We start from the raw sequence: 16309 nt of genomic DNA, 5'->3' as shown, positions 1-16309 counted from the left end.
TGATGTTTGAGAATCTCTGCCCCAACTCCAGCAGCCATAGACACGAACAGATGAGGTCCCCTTTGTCGGCGGTCACACACTTCTGAGGATATTACAGTGTAGTCTGAACTGTGCTGTAGTCAAAGGAGGTTCAGTACCTTCAAGTGTCGGAACAAAGACAGAGGAATCCCATTCCCCACCAGCTCACCTCAATGTTACTTTTTTTTTTTTTTTTTGCCTATTTTGTTTTCTTGTGTGTGTCTGTTTTTGAGACAGGATCTGACTCTGTAGCCCAGGCTGGAGTGCAGTGAGGCTCACTACAGCCTCAACCTCCCAGGCTCAAGCGATCTTCCCGTCTCAGCCTCCTGAGTAGCTGGGACCACTGGTGTGCACCACAATGCCTGCCTAAGTTTTTAGTTGTTTTTGTTTGTTTGTTTGTTTGTTTTAAGAGAGAGACGAGTCTTGCTGTTTTACCCAGCCTGGTCTTGAACTCCTGGCCTCAAGCGATTTTCCCACCTCAGTCTCCTAAAATGCTGGATTACTAGGCATGAGCCACCACATCTGGCCTATTTTGCTTTTTCACCACTAAAGAGGTCAGGGCTATGTCTCAGACCTGCCCCAAGTTATTGCAAGTCACAGCTCAGGGCTAGAATAAGCTTCTTTTCCCAAAACAGACCAGGCGTGTGCCGGATGGGACAAATCATGCCAAGGTTCAGACACCTCCTGGCCTCCTCTCTCCATTGGGGGAGCCACTAGGCCTGCGTGTGCCCATTTTGGTTACAAAGGACTCTGAAAGGCCGGTGAGCACATTGTCAACACGAAGTAAGCACCAGTGGTCATCATAAGGATGAGGGTGGTATCCCTACAGCTGGTGTTTCATAAGGGGTTAGAAAAAAAAATCCTGTTCCCAGCTTTCCCTAAGCTTTTGAGTTCTCCTAGCATCTTGAATGAGGCTTGGCCTGATCTATGTGTCTATATGTGTGTGTGTGTGTGTGTGTGTGTGTGTGTGTGTGTGTGTGTGTGAGAGAGAGAGAGAGAGAGAGAGAGACAGAGACAGAGACAGAGACAGAGTTACCAGTGTGCTGGCTCCAGGGTTGAATACCAGTTACCTTAACTGTGCCCCTCACTTTCCCTTGACTCACACAAGCTGCTTCTGTTTGATTCACATAGAACCGTGAGAAACAGTCTCGTATGTGAGGCTGTGTTTTTCATTCTATTCAGTCTTTGTATATTCAAATTCTTCTAGTTTCAGCTCTTGCTGTTCTGCCAGATTTCCATCGCATTGATGGCTTCTCTGAATTAATAAGTGTTTTGCAATTGCTGAAAAGTTTTCTACCCCCAAGCACTGGGACTTATCCGTATTGATTTTTTTTCCCTTTCTCTTTCCTCTCTAGCTCCTTCTTAGATGTTGTATTTTGTAAAGTGTTAATAGAATTTTTCTTTCGCCCTGACACTTTATCTATTCAGGAGGTCTTTGCGAGCCCCATTGTACGGCTGGACTACAGAGGAAGGAGCTCTATTCTTCACGACAATGGCTGCCCTAAAAACATATACAGATCCTCCCCCACGCACCCCAGGGTGGAGCAAATGTGGAGAGGGCAGTATTAGAAAACATCCAAACTTAGGAAGGAGAAGGGGAGCCAATTATGCACTGTTGAAAGGAGGTTTTGAAAATACATTAAAAAAAAAAAATCCAAAACATTTATTTCCTAAGGGAATCTGAGTCCCAGTACCAAAACATGGCCAGCACAGAAGGGCGGCTGTTTTCCTTACTGTTAGGCGTTTTCAGTTCAAAATAAGGATTTGGCAAACGTCTTAGAAAATATGGAGATGGGTGGGAAACAGATGTCCCATTTACCTGCATGATACCCGGCAGGCCTCACCCCCCACCCACCTGCCCCCCAGACATTCAAATTCCTATGGAGTCCCGGGTCTGAGTCTGAGATACCATACGCCTGAGTGTGACTGCTCTGTGTACAGACACACCAGTTGATCTTCTGCTGGTTTTGAGTGTGTGGTGCATGGGAGGCGGAACGGCTGTTGTGTGTGTGGCCCCAGCAGGTGTGGGGCGGGGTGGGGGGGGGTGCTCGTAAAGCCCCCCCTGAAAGGTGTCTGTTCTGCCTGGGATGGGGATGGGGACAGGGTGGAAGGGTCTGGTAAAGGAGACCCTGTTTAAGAGATCTCCAGACTAGCATTCCCCACTCCCACCATCCTGGTGCCGGGAGAGAGAGGGCAGCTCCCTGCTGGAGGAGCCACCATGCCAGGCCATTTTCCTCCCAGTAACTGACTTCAGAAATGGGGAGCAGAAGGGGAGGGCCCCAGGAGCCCGTTTGTTCAGGCCCGGTTGCTTAGCAACAAAAGGGGGCCCTGACTTGAGAAGAGATTTTTAAGCCAGGCCAGTCCCTTTGAGGTTTCTGACCGGTCTCCCTACCCCCGTCTTCCATTCTTACCTTGACTTTGCTCTTCCCCCTATTATATTTGATCGCGTCTAGGAAAATACATTTGATTTGTCTGCAGGCACCATTTTAAACCTTGGTTTATTGCTTTGCTCAGTGTCTTCCTCTCCATTGGAGATTGTCTTCTGGGAGGAGTGAGGCATGAATAGCCCATGATTCCTTTTCTCAAAGGGATTAGCGCTGGCCCCCCAAGCTCCTTTGTGAACCTTTGAGTGCCCATCAGCGATGCTCCGTCCTCACACACAGGCGCACACTGAAACTGCTCCGAGGACAGGGCCCTCTGCTAACGATTTTACCCACCCACAGCCACATGGGTTGGGTTGTATTTTTACCCTTAACCTTGGGCACAAAGTGAATGAAGAGAGTAGGCTGCACACTGGTCAGACCAGGTGCTCTGCCCCCGGTGAGTCACTGAAGGCTGAGGACAAACACCTGTGCTGAAGATGCGTACTTTGTGGGATAAAGGAGTGGGTCGTACGTACTCATAAAAGGAGTGCATTCCAGAGCGGAATCTGGTTCATTAAGTGTGAGTTCCTTGAACTCTATGTGGGAGTTGAGTGTGGACCCTGAAATCCCATTGCCAGAAATATCCAGGAGGGTTGCAGGATGCGTGGGAGGGGTCCGGAAGGGTTCACAAAGAGAGACAGAGGATGCCTTTGGTATTTTCTTATGTTCTCCTCTTTGATGTTTTTATAAAGGTCCCAGCCTCAATGCATTTGTTTGCTAGTACTGTCATAATAAAATAGCGCAGATTGGAGGGCCTCAACAACAGAAAGGTATTTTCTCACAGTTCTGGAGGCTGGAAGTTCAAGGTCAAGGTGGGGCAAGGTTGCTTTCTCTGAGGCATCTCTCCTGGGCTCGCAGATGTCCTGTCTCCTCCGGGTGTTGGTACATGATCTTCCCTGTTTGTGTCCCAATCTCTTCTGATAAGGACACCAGTCATACTGGATTAGGGCATGCCCTCATGATTGTATTGTGACTTAATTACTTCTTTGAAGACTCTCTCTCCAAATACAGTCACATTTTGAGGTACTGGGGGTTAGGACTTCAACTATGAATTTTGGGAGACACAGTTGAGCCCATAGCAATCAAGATGTTCAAGTTTCACTGTTTATCACTAAAAACAATTCATATATCCGTTAGACGGGTAATAATTAAGTAAGCCGTGGCTTCTGACACTGGGAAATATCATGCACTGGTCAAGATAGTATACCCGATGTACTAGCCTGGGAATTGTTTGCCAATAGTAATGTTACAGGTGAAAACATGGAAAAATTCCATATACTATGATTTAAATTATATTGAAATAGGCATAGTTTTTTCTTTCTTAAAACAAAACCTCTAGGCCAGTAGCAGTGGCTCACACCTATAATCCCAGCGCTTTGGGAGGATCACTTGACCCCAGGAGTTCGAGACCAGCCTGAGCAACATAATGGGATCCTATCTCTACGAAAAAAGGAAAAAGAAAAAAAAAAAATTAGTTGGGCATGGTGGTGCTCGCCTGTAGTCCCAGCTACTCTGGAGGCTGAGGTGGGAGGATCACTTGAGCTCAGGAAATGGAGGCTACAGTGAGCTATGATGGTGCCACTGCACCCCAGCCTGGATGACAAGAGTGAGATCCTGTCACAAAAAAATAAAAAGCAAACACTAAAGGGAACTATATAAGATGTTAACTGTAGTTGTATGGGGTGGAAAGACCAGTCATTTTTTTTCTTTCTTTCTACTTTTTTGCATTTTCAAATATTTTTTGATAAGCAACTATTACTTCTGTAATGGACACTACCCCCTCACCCCCATATGCATATAATGCTTTGTGTACTTTCTTAAAAGTCCTAAAGCAGCCTTTATTCTTTATTTGTTTTGCAGGTGGAAGATGCAATGCTGATGTTTGATAAAACCACCAACAGGCACAGAGGTAAGATTCTCCCGGTGTAAGAGGGTTGCCTTCACCCTCTCCTGGCCTCTCTCCCTCTGTCATCCCCGTCCCACTGACAAAAGCTACAGCGATGAGTCCAGAGTCAAGCAGGTAGAGGTGACCATCCGTTGACGATCTTTATTCTCGGAGGGTCTTGGTAGCTCAATGACTGTCAGTACTGGATACTTGAAGACCCGTTTCCTGTTGGCTTGGGAACTCCTGTTTAGTTAAACAGCCGCCCCTAACACACATTCAAGATACACCTCTCTAATCCTGCCTTTCTTGGTCCCTTGCTAAATCTCGGCACTAAGCGATCTGAGTGGAAATTCTTCACAGCAGTTACTCAACTGAGTTATCAATTTGCATTGAAGGAGATTCTTTAGGAGCAGACTGTCAATCTAAAGACATTGTTGTAGGTGCATTGGGTGTGCAGTGACTACGACCTCGGAAATGCCCAGTGGGGCCTCTGGGGTGTGCAGAGGGCAGCTGCACTTGTATTTTCCCTTGTGCTGCTTCTGTCCCATTCACTTTACAAAAAATGGGTCTTAACCTGGAGTCTAGGAACCTCTGAAATCACATGTTGCATGTTTGTGCTTTTGTTGGGTGAAGATCCCTAGCTTTGGACAGATTCTCAAAGGGGTCTCTGGTCCTGCCCTTAGCCTCTTCCTTCCCCTGCAAAACACACACACACACACACACACACACACACACACACACACACACACATATTAAATTTATTGCTTTAAACAGAAAAATGGGAGGAATCTAGAAAAGTCCTCCCTGGAGGTAGCAGAGTCAAAGGAGGTGATGACTTAGTGTTCTGTTCTCCGGAAACTCAGGTTTCTGGGGTTCCTATTAACAGGGTGTTAATGAGCAGAGCTTCCTAAGGGGGTGGCAGGAAATGGTGCCTCGGTGCCCTCGAGGGAGGGAGGGAGGAAGGGAGGGAGGCTGTGAGTGTGCAGCGTTTCCTTACCACTAGGATCGCATTTAGATGTTTCCTGTGTTATTTACATTCCTGCTGTCACCTATGATTAGAAGCAGTTACCCAGCGCTGACTGCATGTCTTTCCTGTTTGGAGAAGGCCGAGTGAGTGAAAGGGAAGAAGGAGTGGAGTGGGAATCGTCGCTGGTGGGTCTGGGAGAAGGAGGGGGATGTCCTGAGTGCGTCTGGTAATCTGGCTTCTAATGCATCTCTCTACAGCATCCTCAGAATGGGAGAGCTGAGCCCTGGGTGGACAACAGTGGTGTCCACTGGTATTTATGAGGGAAGAGATGGCAGCCGTGGAGGGTGGGGAGCAGGGGAGAAGCAGGGAGAAAAAGGAGGAGCATGTAGGTGTGGACCGATTGGCTTTGTCCGCTGCATTGCTGGGGAGTCAGAGCCTAGGGAGTGAGAGGAAGGCGAGGCTCATGGTGGGCAATTCAGGATTATCCTCTGTCATCATCCACATTGCATTGATCTAGCTTTACGGTTTCCAAGCTTGACTTTCACCTGCATCTTCCATGTCACCGCTGCTACCCCTGTACCAACCATCACTGCAAACATCATGTTGGTCCCAGTACCACAGCCGCCCCTCCTCCCGCCACACCCGTGGTCCCCCGGTCCTAATTTGACCTTCGAAGCAGCCCCTGGAGGGTTGTTGAGATGTTGGGAAAAATCACTGAACTTCCTTAAGCCTCAGTTTATTCATCTGTAAGATGGGAGTAATCATAGAACCTCCTCACAGGATTGCCTGGAGAGTGTAATACCAAGCATCTAGTCAATTGCGCATAAATGTTAACTCTTATTGTTAGCGTTTCCATCATCTCCGTCTGGCTGACAAAATAACCAAGGCTCAGAGGAGCTAACTGAGAGACCCACGGCTGAGCAGGGTCTCAGGACTATTGGTTTCAAGTTCTGTTCTTTGTCTGCTGTGTCCAGATGGGAATGTGATTGTTCAGAAGAGCGCTGTTACCTGTTTATTTTAGGGTGGGCGATGCCCATTTGAATTTGCCAGCTGGTGTTCAGTGTGAGAGTTCATAATCCAGGGAGATTCCAGAGTTGCCCCCAGGTGATATTGTTTTCCTTTTATTTTGAAAATTAACAAATGAGAGTATTTTTTGATCTGCTGTGTGTCGAGCCCTGTGCTGGGGGCTTGCACTGGTCCCGTCTCATTAACTCTCACAGCCGAGCAGGGAGGGCTGGTAATGGCAGAGGTGGGATTGAAACACAGGACTTTGGTCTTCTAGGTGAAGCCCCGGAGGACGCGGTGGGAAAAGTTCTTCCATTTCTAACCAGATCCCTATTGCTGTGGGTGAAGCCTCTTCCCTTTTTCCAGAAGGGAGAAAGGAAGGTGCGGGGCTGCAGAGATGGGGTGGCGGTTCATCTGTGACGGGCATGGGAAGAATTTCTTGCCCGTTGTGAGGTGAGGACAGTCTTTTGGAGGGCCCGCTGCTCAGAGTGGCTTCTGGACATCATTGCGTCATTGCTGGCTCTCCGGGAGTCCCAGTGGGCACTGGCGGGAAGGAGCGTGGGCAGGGCCTTGGCACATGCACACACCTGCCCCCGGCCCTGGTAGGACCTCTGCTGGCACCCTCGGACCTGCCAGAGCTGAAGATGCCTGCAGTGGGTGCAGGACCGACTCTAAAATGTGTGGAGCCCAAAACTTAAGGAAACGCAGGGCCTGCTATTCAAAGATGATTGAGAAGCTGGCCGGAGGGGCAGCCTGTGGAGGGGGAAGATTTGCCAGAAGTCTCATCAGGAAAGAACCACCCCCCCATCCCACTGCCCTCCCTCTCATCCAGGGCTCCCTCCACTCCCTAGTGTTGTTTCTATATGGGTGGGAGCACCAGCCCATACACATGTTCCAACCCCTCGAGATGCCCGAGGGAGTGAAAAAAATTTTTTTTTAAAGAAGAGCATATCACAATAGAGGCACAGCTCATATATATGGAGCGAGCCAGCCCCGCATCTGTGGCCTGATGGAGTTTGCATTTGGAATCAGGTAATAAGTGCAAGGAAATAAAATCCTCAGGCAGCCACTTTGTCCCAACCTTACCTTCACCTCCTCGGTTCCTGCTGTCCATGACCTTATCAGGAGGAAAGTGCTGCCGTGGCAGAAGTTGAGGACATCTTCCTGGCTGGCGCTACCTCCAGCTCCCTTCTTAAAGAGCCCCAGAGCGTGGACCCAGCGCTGTTGTCCCAGCACACGCTCAGCCCTTGTCTTCAGACTCCCAACCCAGCCCTGTGGGTGGCCTGGGGCCTCAACTCATCCTCACCCCAGGAGTTCTGACAGTTACCTGTGTGTCCTTGGAGCCATGTGTATGACAGCCGCTGCTCAGGGATAACCACAGGGAACTGGGCTTCCCATCTGAGAGTCAGGCGGGCGGCTCCCAGGGCCCATTCAGGCTCCTCTTCCCGTTGGGAGCCAGAGGTCAGGGCAGAATTTCCACTCCTTGCCTCCAGTGGTCACCTCCTGTCCCTGCTCATCCCTGTTGGGGCAGGGATGCCCTCAGTTCCATCGGCATGGTGGCAGCTTGCATCTCCCATCCACAGAAGCACCAGCCAGGTCCTCACTAGCACCACGGAGAGAACCCAGGGCATAGGAAAGGATGAGCCTCCGGCAATATACATCTTGCAACCTTTCAAGCAGGAAGAGGGTCCCACGTTCAGTCTGTGACTTAGATTGGGTGGAGCCCTGGAGATGAGAGGCTCTCACCTTTCTCCTCACGGGTGGGCCTTCCTCCAGCTTCTGCTGCTCCCTTGATGTTTTTCCTGGGGCACATTCCCTAACCTCTCTGAGCATCTCAGGTTCTTCCTCTGAAAAAATAAGAGACCTGGGATTGATGATGAGCCCCAGGACCTGAAGTGTGTTTCTGGCTTTTCGTTTTTTAACTGTGAGAATGTTCGAGATGAATTCCTTTGTAATCTTTGTGACTAGGGGAGGGAGCGAGCAGTTTTTGCAGGTTGGTTCTCCAGGATGAGATGAGCAACTGGGAGGTTTATCCAGAAGTGCTCTTGATCAGGAGAGGGCAGAGGGAGAAGGCGACTTGTGATGTCCTTCTGCAATGAGATGGCCCTTCAGGGCTCCCCAGCTGGGGTAGGAGTGCCATCCTCGATGCCTGCATGCTGGCCTGTCATTGGATGCAGCCCACCCCGTGAGGCTGATGTGACCTGGGCTTTCCCTGGGTAAATCCTGGAGGGGACCTCCAGCTGGGGACTGTCTTCCAGCAGCTGGGAAAGAGGTCCTTCATCCTGAAGGGGATCTGAGCATCCTGCTCCAGCACCCACAGTGATGGTATGGGGAGTTCTGTTGCTATCTCAGCGGGCCATGTGAGCAATCTTGATAGAAACAGCTAACACTTTCTGAGCACTTACACGCCAAGTGCTTAGTGCAGTGCTGGCGCCTACCATTGAATCTTGATGACAAACAGCCATAGGTGAATCAAACTGCCCAGAGTCGCACATTGGTCAAAGCAGAGCTTGGATAGAAACCCAGCCTGTCTGACCGGGAGCTCAGGCTCTTACACTCTGCAAAGCAACTGTTTAAAGCAGAGGAGTTGGTCATTTTAAGGGTTTAGCATTTCTCATTATCTGTCCTCCACACTAGCCTTCTTTTGCTGATGACCATGCTCCTCCATTTCCACTTGGAGAAACTAAGGCTCATAGGTTTGAAATGTTGCGTAGAAGATTCCTGCAGCCAGACAACAGCAGAGCTACTGTTAAAACCTGGATGCTGGCCCGGCATGGTGGCTCATGCCTGTAATCCCAGCACTTTGGGAGGCCGAGGCAAGTGGATCACCTGAGGTCAGGAGTTCAAGATCAGCCTGGCCAACATGGTGAAACCCCGTCTCTACCAAAAATACAAAAATTAGCCAGGTGTGGTGGTGGGTCCTATAATCCCAGCTACTCAGGAGGCTGAGGCAGGAGAATTGCTTGAATCTGGAAGGCGGAGGTTGCGGTGAGCCGAGATAGTGCCATTACATTGCACTCCAGCCTGGGTAACAAGAGCTGTTTCAAAAAAAAAAAAAAAAAAAAAAAAAAAAAAAAAAAAACAAACAAACCTGGATACCCTGCCCAAATTTCATTTCCTGGCCTTCCATACAGTGATTTGTGCCCAGGGGAGAGGAGAATGGTGACTTTCCAGTTTTCTCAGAGTCACTTCATTTGCTCTCTAAAAGTTGTTAGAGGTGGTCTGGAAAACACTGGGCTGATCGTCAATGGATTTAATCATTAGGAGGGGGAAGTTTGTTGCTTTATCCTTGTAAAAGTCAGATAAGATCTTGGACTCAGCATTAAGTATTGATCCCAAGGTGGGGCTGGAGGGGAGGGGCAGGGAGGGAAGAGGCAACAAGGTACTGTCCTTCCAATTTGCTCTGTTGGCAGGAGGCCGGAGTGTAGACAGCCAGGGAGGGAGGGAGGTTGCGCTGGCCAGCTCTTGTCTCCAGCGTCCCCACAACCTCAGCCCTGTTGTGGAAAGTGGAATGCGGGCCTGTTGGTTGCTGAAATAATCTCACACTCACCTCCTTGTTGGGGAAGGGAGCCCTCCCCAGTGCGAGGGTCACTGTAGGGGAACCTCAGCTGTCCTTCCCTCCAATCTCAGGGCCTTGGGTTCCTGAGCCCTGCACTGCTGGGTCCCTCCAGGGAAGAGCTGGATGGTTTGAGGCCTAGTTAAAAGAGGGTGAGGAGTCTCCGAAGCTAATCCCATAGCCTGGTGAGAGAATGGTTTCTGGCAGAGGACATCCCTGTGGCCTCCGTTACCCAGCAGGCCTGCTTGCCCTGAAACAGTCCCAGAGGCAAAGGAACAGGAGACCCTGGGAGAGAAATAAAGATAGTGTGATGGATGACTTTCTCCCAGCAGTTAGCTGTTGCTTATTAAATGCAATGCTAATGGCTTTGAAGAGGAATAATGCCCTGAGACCACTGGAAGGGGTTGGGATGACTGGAAAGTCTCAGTGGTGGGGGATCCCGCCAGAGAGAGGAGCATCCAGGCAGGTGGCTGGAGAGCTTGTTCTTCCTGGAGCTCACTCAGTCTCTGTCCCGAAAAGCGGTTGGCCCAAGTTTAAGGTCTTTGTAATTTACGTAATCAGTTTATTTATTAAAATGTTGCCAGTAAGATGTAACTTAAGCTATGATAGAAGATAATGCTTTTCTAAGGAGGAAAAACCGCCCTTAATGTCTTGACTACCTGCCAGATACTCACTTTTGAAATTGACCTCTGAAGTCCAAATTGACTCTTTTATGTACGAGGTATAAAGATGCTTAAGAATTGCACTGTAATTGTTTGTTTATTGGTGTCTGTTTCTCAAAAAAAAAAAAAAAAAAAAAAGGGGCAAGAAAAAGTTTCACAAAGGTGTAGGTTACATTTAAAAATAAAGTGTTGCTTCACTTGTAGGTGTGGGATGTCAAAGATAAGGTATGCATGTCTTTCTGAATGAGAGGCTAACATTCTGACTTTATTTACCTAGGGAAGAGGTTGGGAATGTGTAAGCCGTAGGTGTGACTTGGTAGGAGGGAGGAAGAAGTGTGTTTGACAAAAGCAGTCAGACCCTCTGGAAGGAAAGGGCACAGTCCAAGAGAAGGGTTGTTGGAAGGAGGAGAAAGATGATAATGGTGTCGTAGAATCGCAGCTGGCGATGACACTTAACACTGATGTGGCAGGAGGGCAGCCTGCAGAAGATCGGCTCCCACATTGCCCACGTTTGGTGTCTGGAGCAGGATTTGCTGCCTGTCTTCCCTGCTGGAATTTTACCCGTGGTATTTTCTCCACCTCTCAAATCTGCTGTTACCCTTTTTGCTAATTGCTGATGGTGTTAGGTACCCATCCAACCCTCCCCCACGTCTGAGATGTGTTAAGGGTGTATTGGAAGCCTGTAAAATGTGGTCATATAGGTATTGATCCTAATTCTGCACCAGGATCAGAAGCCACTTGGCAAGAAAGCAGACAGTCTGTGATAGACCACCACCAACAGCCAGGGGGCTTGGCCTCATGGAGCTTTCAGTGTAGTCCGTGGTTTGATATCACATGCCAGGTGGTTTCTCTTATGCAAGTTCAGAGTCCTGGATGGGGTTCGGTGAAGATGCAGTTCTCTTTCCAGAGTGGACCATTCTGTGGGTGGGGCAACTGTTTAAGAAAGACATTGACCAACAGGAATCTAGGAGAGAGTGGTGAGGACGGGGTAGAAACTCAATGTGATTGAGTCTCCTCTAGTCCAGCTTGGGTAAAAGAGGCCTCGAGGGCAGTGGAGAGCTGTGATGTGGTCATCCATCGCTGCCTTTGTGTACTGAAGAGATTGCATTGGAAAAGGGTTCTATGTAGCCTCAAACTTGGGCACACTTGTGTTAGGACAAGGAAGAATCGCCCAGCCCAGCAGTGGCAATAAGGAGAGTCATTCCTGCTCTGCCAGATTCTCAGAACCCACGGTTCTGTGCTTCCAGCTGAGCTCATTCTAAAGTGAGGCTGTTCGAGGGGGTGGGCATGCTGCGTGCCCACCGTGAGGGGCACCCCCGCCTCTTCACTCCCTTGCAGCTCTGTACCCTAGGCCCTGTAACCTTGCAGCAATGGAGGGCAGAGGAGGGGGCAGGATAAGGAGTCAGCCCACCCTTTGCCATCTTTCAGAGACCAGCCCCGGAGCTGTCTGCACATTTTATTTTCTCGTTAAATAAACACCATTAGCCTTCCTGAGAAATTGGTGCAAACATGACCTCGCAAATAACCAATTAAAAAGGGTAGGGTTGAAGGGGAATGTGAATTTGAAAACATGTAGAGGAGGCCATTAAAGATTCCTGTAGAATCTGGCAACATCGATCCGAGACCTTAATTTTATTTCTGCCAGGAAAGCAAGGAGTGTGCTTTAATTTTTTTTCCCTGAGCTAACTCAATTCCGGAAGCGCCCATTCCGGCGCTGTCTCTTGAGATATTAATCAACACAGTCACTTGGTTTCTGTTCACCTGCTTTTCTTTGGAGACATGGAGCAATACAAAGCCCTCAACTTCCTAGCAACAGGGCTCGGGGACAGGGTGCCCAGGGCAAGAGGAAGCTTGCAAAGCCAGGGGGAATTTGGTACCCAAGATGAACTGCACGTTTTTAGCCAAAATATAAATCTTAAACTTCTTTCCTTTGGAATAAAAGCCCTGGCACCAAAAGAGGGGTGACCTAATAGGTCTTCCTGCCTCCCCCTGCTGTGGCCCACGGAAGCAGAAAGGGAGTGGGCTCAGGGTCAGCAACTTCATTGACCCAGAAGTGGTTTTATTGTAGAGAGGGACAATGAGTCTTTGTTTGGTCCTGTTCCCATAGAGGCACAGGCTCGACTCTCACAACATGGTTTAAGATCTCAGTTAGGGCAGAATGTGGCGGTCTGAAGAGAAGGGAGCCTTTAGCATGGCAACTTGATGAAAATCACTCCCTTTCTTAGCATCACGGCACTGCCAGTGGCCAGAGAGGGCTGGGCCAGGGGTCGCCACAAGCCCTGGGTGGCTGCCTTCCCGTTGGGGCTTAAGGTTCCTAGAGGAGCCTTGGTTATTACGCATCTCTGGACTTGAGCTTCTGTTTTTTCGTTTGTGGATTAGAGGGTGGACACGATCCCATCCGCATCTGTATATCAGCATGGTATGCTGCAAAAAGCTTGAGTTTTAGACTTGGCCATACTTGGTTTGAGATCCCAGCTTCCCCTTGGGCGTGCGCTCAGGCAAGTCCCGGACATTTTGCTCACTTGTGAAGGTGACACACCTGCTCTGTAAGAGTTAAATGATTCCACTCATCTCAAATGGACGGTGCGGAGCAGCCTGGGTTCTTCCCTTGCCCCCTTAAGTGAAACCGCCTGTGTAACTTCTTTAGGCAGATAAACTAAAACCTGTGTTTGAGTTTTGGGGACCCTCCTCTTGAGAAAGAAAAACTTTTTGTGGTTGTTTTTTCGTCTCCTTTGCACACGCACATACGCATGCATGTGCATGGAATATCGTTGAAAGGATACCTGCAAAATTCGTAACAGAGTGAGAACGGCATATTGGTTAAGATCACATGCTCTGAAGCCAGATGGTTGGTGTTCGAATCTAAGCTCTGTGACTTAATAGCTGTGTGACCTTGGGCAAGTTACTTATCCTCTCTATGACTCAGATTCCTTATCTGTAAAATAGGACATTGAGTTAGCCTGAGGCTTACGTCATTTAAAGAATTTGGAACAGTCTCTGGCCATAGCAAACACTCACATATGTTTTATGCACATGTGTGTGCATATCATATGCAGATGTACATACGTGACAAACATACGTGAAGAAGTATTTGCTCCTTTTTTATGGGGAAGAGAATTAAGCCACCTGAGACAGAGAGATGGAGGGAATCTTTTTATTATATACTCATTTACTTTCTGAATTTTTGTGACTTAAGCACTTGTTACCTCTCCATTTACTTCATTAGTGTAAGTTTTTAAAATTCATTCCAATTCGAATTGCCAATATAGCGATAGAACAACATGAAAGAGACTTTTCAAAAGAAGAAAAAATTGCCAGCCAGGAGCAGTGGTTCACGCCTGTAATCCCAGCACTTTGGAAAGCCAAGGTGGGTGGATCTCTTGAAGCCAGGAGTTTGAGACCAGCCTGGCCAACGTGGTGAAACCTCGTCTCTAATGAAAATATAAAAATTAGCCAGGCGTGGTAGCATGTGCCTCTAATCCTAGCTACTCAGGAGGCTGAGGCAGGAGAATCGCTTGAACCTGGGAGGCAGGGGTTGCAGTGAGCTGAGATCATGCCACTGTATTCTAGCCTGGGCAACAGAGTGAGACCCTTTCTCAAAAACCAAAACCAAAACCAAAACCAAAACTAAATTACCTCATCCTAGCACCCTACCACAATAACCCTTGTTTGCCTTCTTCCTGACGTGAACATACATGCTTTTAAAGTTGGTTTCACTGTGAGATTAATATTTGTTCAGTTGTTGGCCTTGCCTCATCTGAATTTTATGTCCCGCCAGGGACACCCAGGAGTTCCAAACCAGCAAGATGTGATTCAGTGCAGCTGCGACTCTTTTACCTCTCAGTCTCCTGTCTTTCTGTTTCCGTAAACAGATGATTTGATGGATAGATGAGGATTTTCTTAGTAGTTTCTGCTCTTCCCAGACAACATGCTATTATTAGAATAACCAGACTGTCCCTGGTCTGCAGAGAAGCCTGGTTTGCACCAGTTCATCCAAGACCAGAGGGGAGAAGGGTCAGAACAGGGAGGTCCTCCATCCCAGGAGTTCAAAGTGCTCTTTAATTCAAGTTTTAAAAAAGTTAAAAGCATTTTCCTACCCCAAGTCATGACTAATAAACATGTGGGGACTTACACAGCATGACAAATGCAGACTTTTCCCCTCCATTCCTGTTGTTTATAGCTTAGGAGTCAAGGCAACACCCGGTTAATGTCACTTGCAAAGTGTCTGGGCCATGTGGCAGAGGGATAAGAGCTTCGGTCTAGATTCCACACGGTAGTGCTCACATTCCAGAGCAACCACTAATCAATTGCTGTGTGACCCTGGACAAGCTGTGAAATCTCTCTGAACCTCAGTTTTCTCACCTATTAAATGGGGTTAATGTTGTTAACTCACGGACTTGGGAAGGTTAAGTGAGATAGTTTATCAGTGTGAATCATCCGATGCTTGGGAGACTATAGGTAAATGTTAACTTTATCATTATCATATTAATTATTGTTATTTTACTACAAAGAATACTGTGACTGCCATTACTTAGGGAACGGAGGCTCAGGCTTGCTAAGTGGAGAGAATGTCAACACCCTAGGTGGCTGCTGGCAGATGCTCTCAACTTTTCCACTATGAAAGGTGTTATGGGTTGAATTTTGTCCTCCAAAAAGATAAGTGGAAGTCCTGACCCCTAAAAAATACCCCAAAAGAAGTCCTAACCCCAAAAAGATTAAGTTGAAATAGCTCAGAATGTCATCTTATTTAGAAAGAGGGTCTTTGGAGGTATAATTAAGAGGAGGTCTTAGTGGAGTGAACTGATCTGACTGTTGTCCTTATAAGAACGGACATGTGAAGAGAGAGACACGGGGAGGTGGCCACGTAACCTCAGAGGCAGGGGCGGAGCAGTACGGCTACAAGCCAAGGATTGCTGACCACACCAGAAGCTAAGAGAACAGCCCCAAACAGGTGTTCCCTGAGCCTTTGAGAGGCGTGGCCTTGCCAACACCTGGATTTCAGATTCCTGGTGTTCAAAACTGAGACAGAGTAAGTTTCTGTTGTGTTAAGTGCCCCCGTTTGTAGTAGCTTGTGACAGCAGCCCTCGGAAAATAATAGGGCAAGGCAGAGCTTCCTTCCGTATGTCCCCTTGCTCGCTATCCTTCTTGCTCTGTGCCTTCCTAGCCACATTCCCCCTCAGCAAAACGATGTGCAAGAGAAGTTAGAGAAAAGACCTTTGGTGAAGAGAGAACACAGTCCCCAAAGCCTGACTTGGTTCACGCCTTGCCCAAGTCTAATTTGCCAAAGACCCTGAAAGTGACCTCAGGATGTTAAAGATATATTTTGGTAGACAGAAAGAGACACTTGAAGAAGTCCAAAGTTTAATTTTTAATTTAGCAGCCTCCAGGGCTCAGTCAATTCTTTATAAGCCATGAAATAACCAGTACAGATACGAGTTGTCAGAATTCCCAACTTCAGCCACGCAAACCATACGCATTAGTGCAGCGTTTCTAGCCAGCTCTTCAACTTGGCAATTCAGGGAAATAATTCAGAGAAAGAAAGGAAGGAAGGAAAAAGAAATGAATCAGGAGAGCTCATGTGTATGTCAACATGCACCCTGGCATCCTTAGATACCTGCCTCCTCTTCTAGCCTGGAAAAAAAATAAGAAAACACAGCAAGACAACCCTGAACTTCAAACGCTGCCAAATAGACTTCTTGATTTCTTTATGTTGTCCAAGAAGCCCTTTCAGGCAGGAAGATTTGCCAAATTCAATCCTGGAGTGAATTTTTAAGCTAAATGAATGCAGTGGGA

General features: G+C 48.0%; 1 protein-coding gene across 10 annotated transcripts in view; it reads left to right on the top strand.

Moving 5' to 3' along the window:
- Nucleotides 1-16309, top strand: part of MSI2 (musashi RNA binding protein 2) — a 433350-nt gene that overhangs the window by 270808 nt on the left and 146233 nt on the right. For all 10 annotated transcript variants that reach the window (XM_039475923.2, XM_074388538.1, XM_074388537.1 and 7 more), the window contains exon 7: nucleotides 4302-4350. In XM_039475923.2, coding sequence (XP_039331857.1) covers nucleotides 4302-4350 — 49 coding nt within the window. The remainder of the gene's footprint in view (nucleotides 1-4301; nucleotides 4351-16309) is intronic.

This window comes from Saimiri boliviensis, chromosome 17, assembly GCF_048565385.1.
Source record: "Saimiri boliviensis isolate mSaiBol1 chromosome 17, mSaiBol1.pri, whole genome shotgun sequence".
Lineage (NCBI taxonomy): Eukaryota > Metazoa > Chordata > Mammalia > Primates > Cebidae > Saimiri > Saimiri boliviensis.
This window is presented reverse-complemented; position numbering and strand designations above follow the sequence as displayed.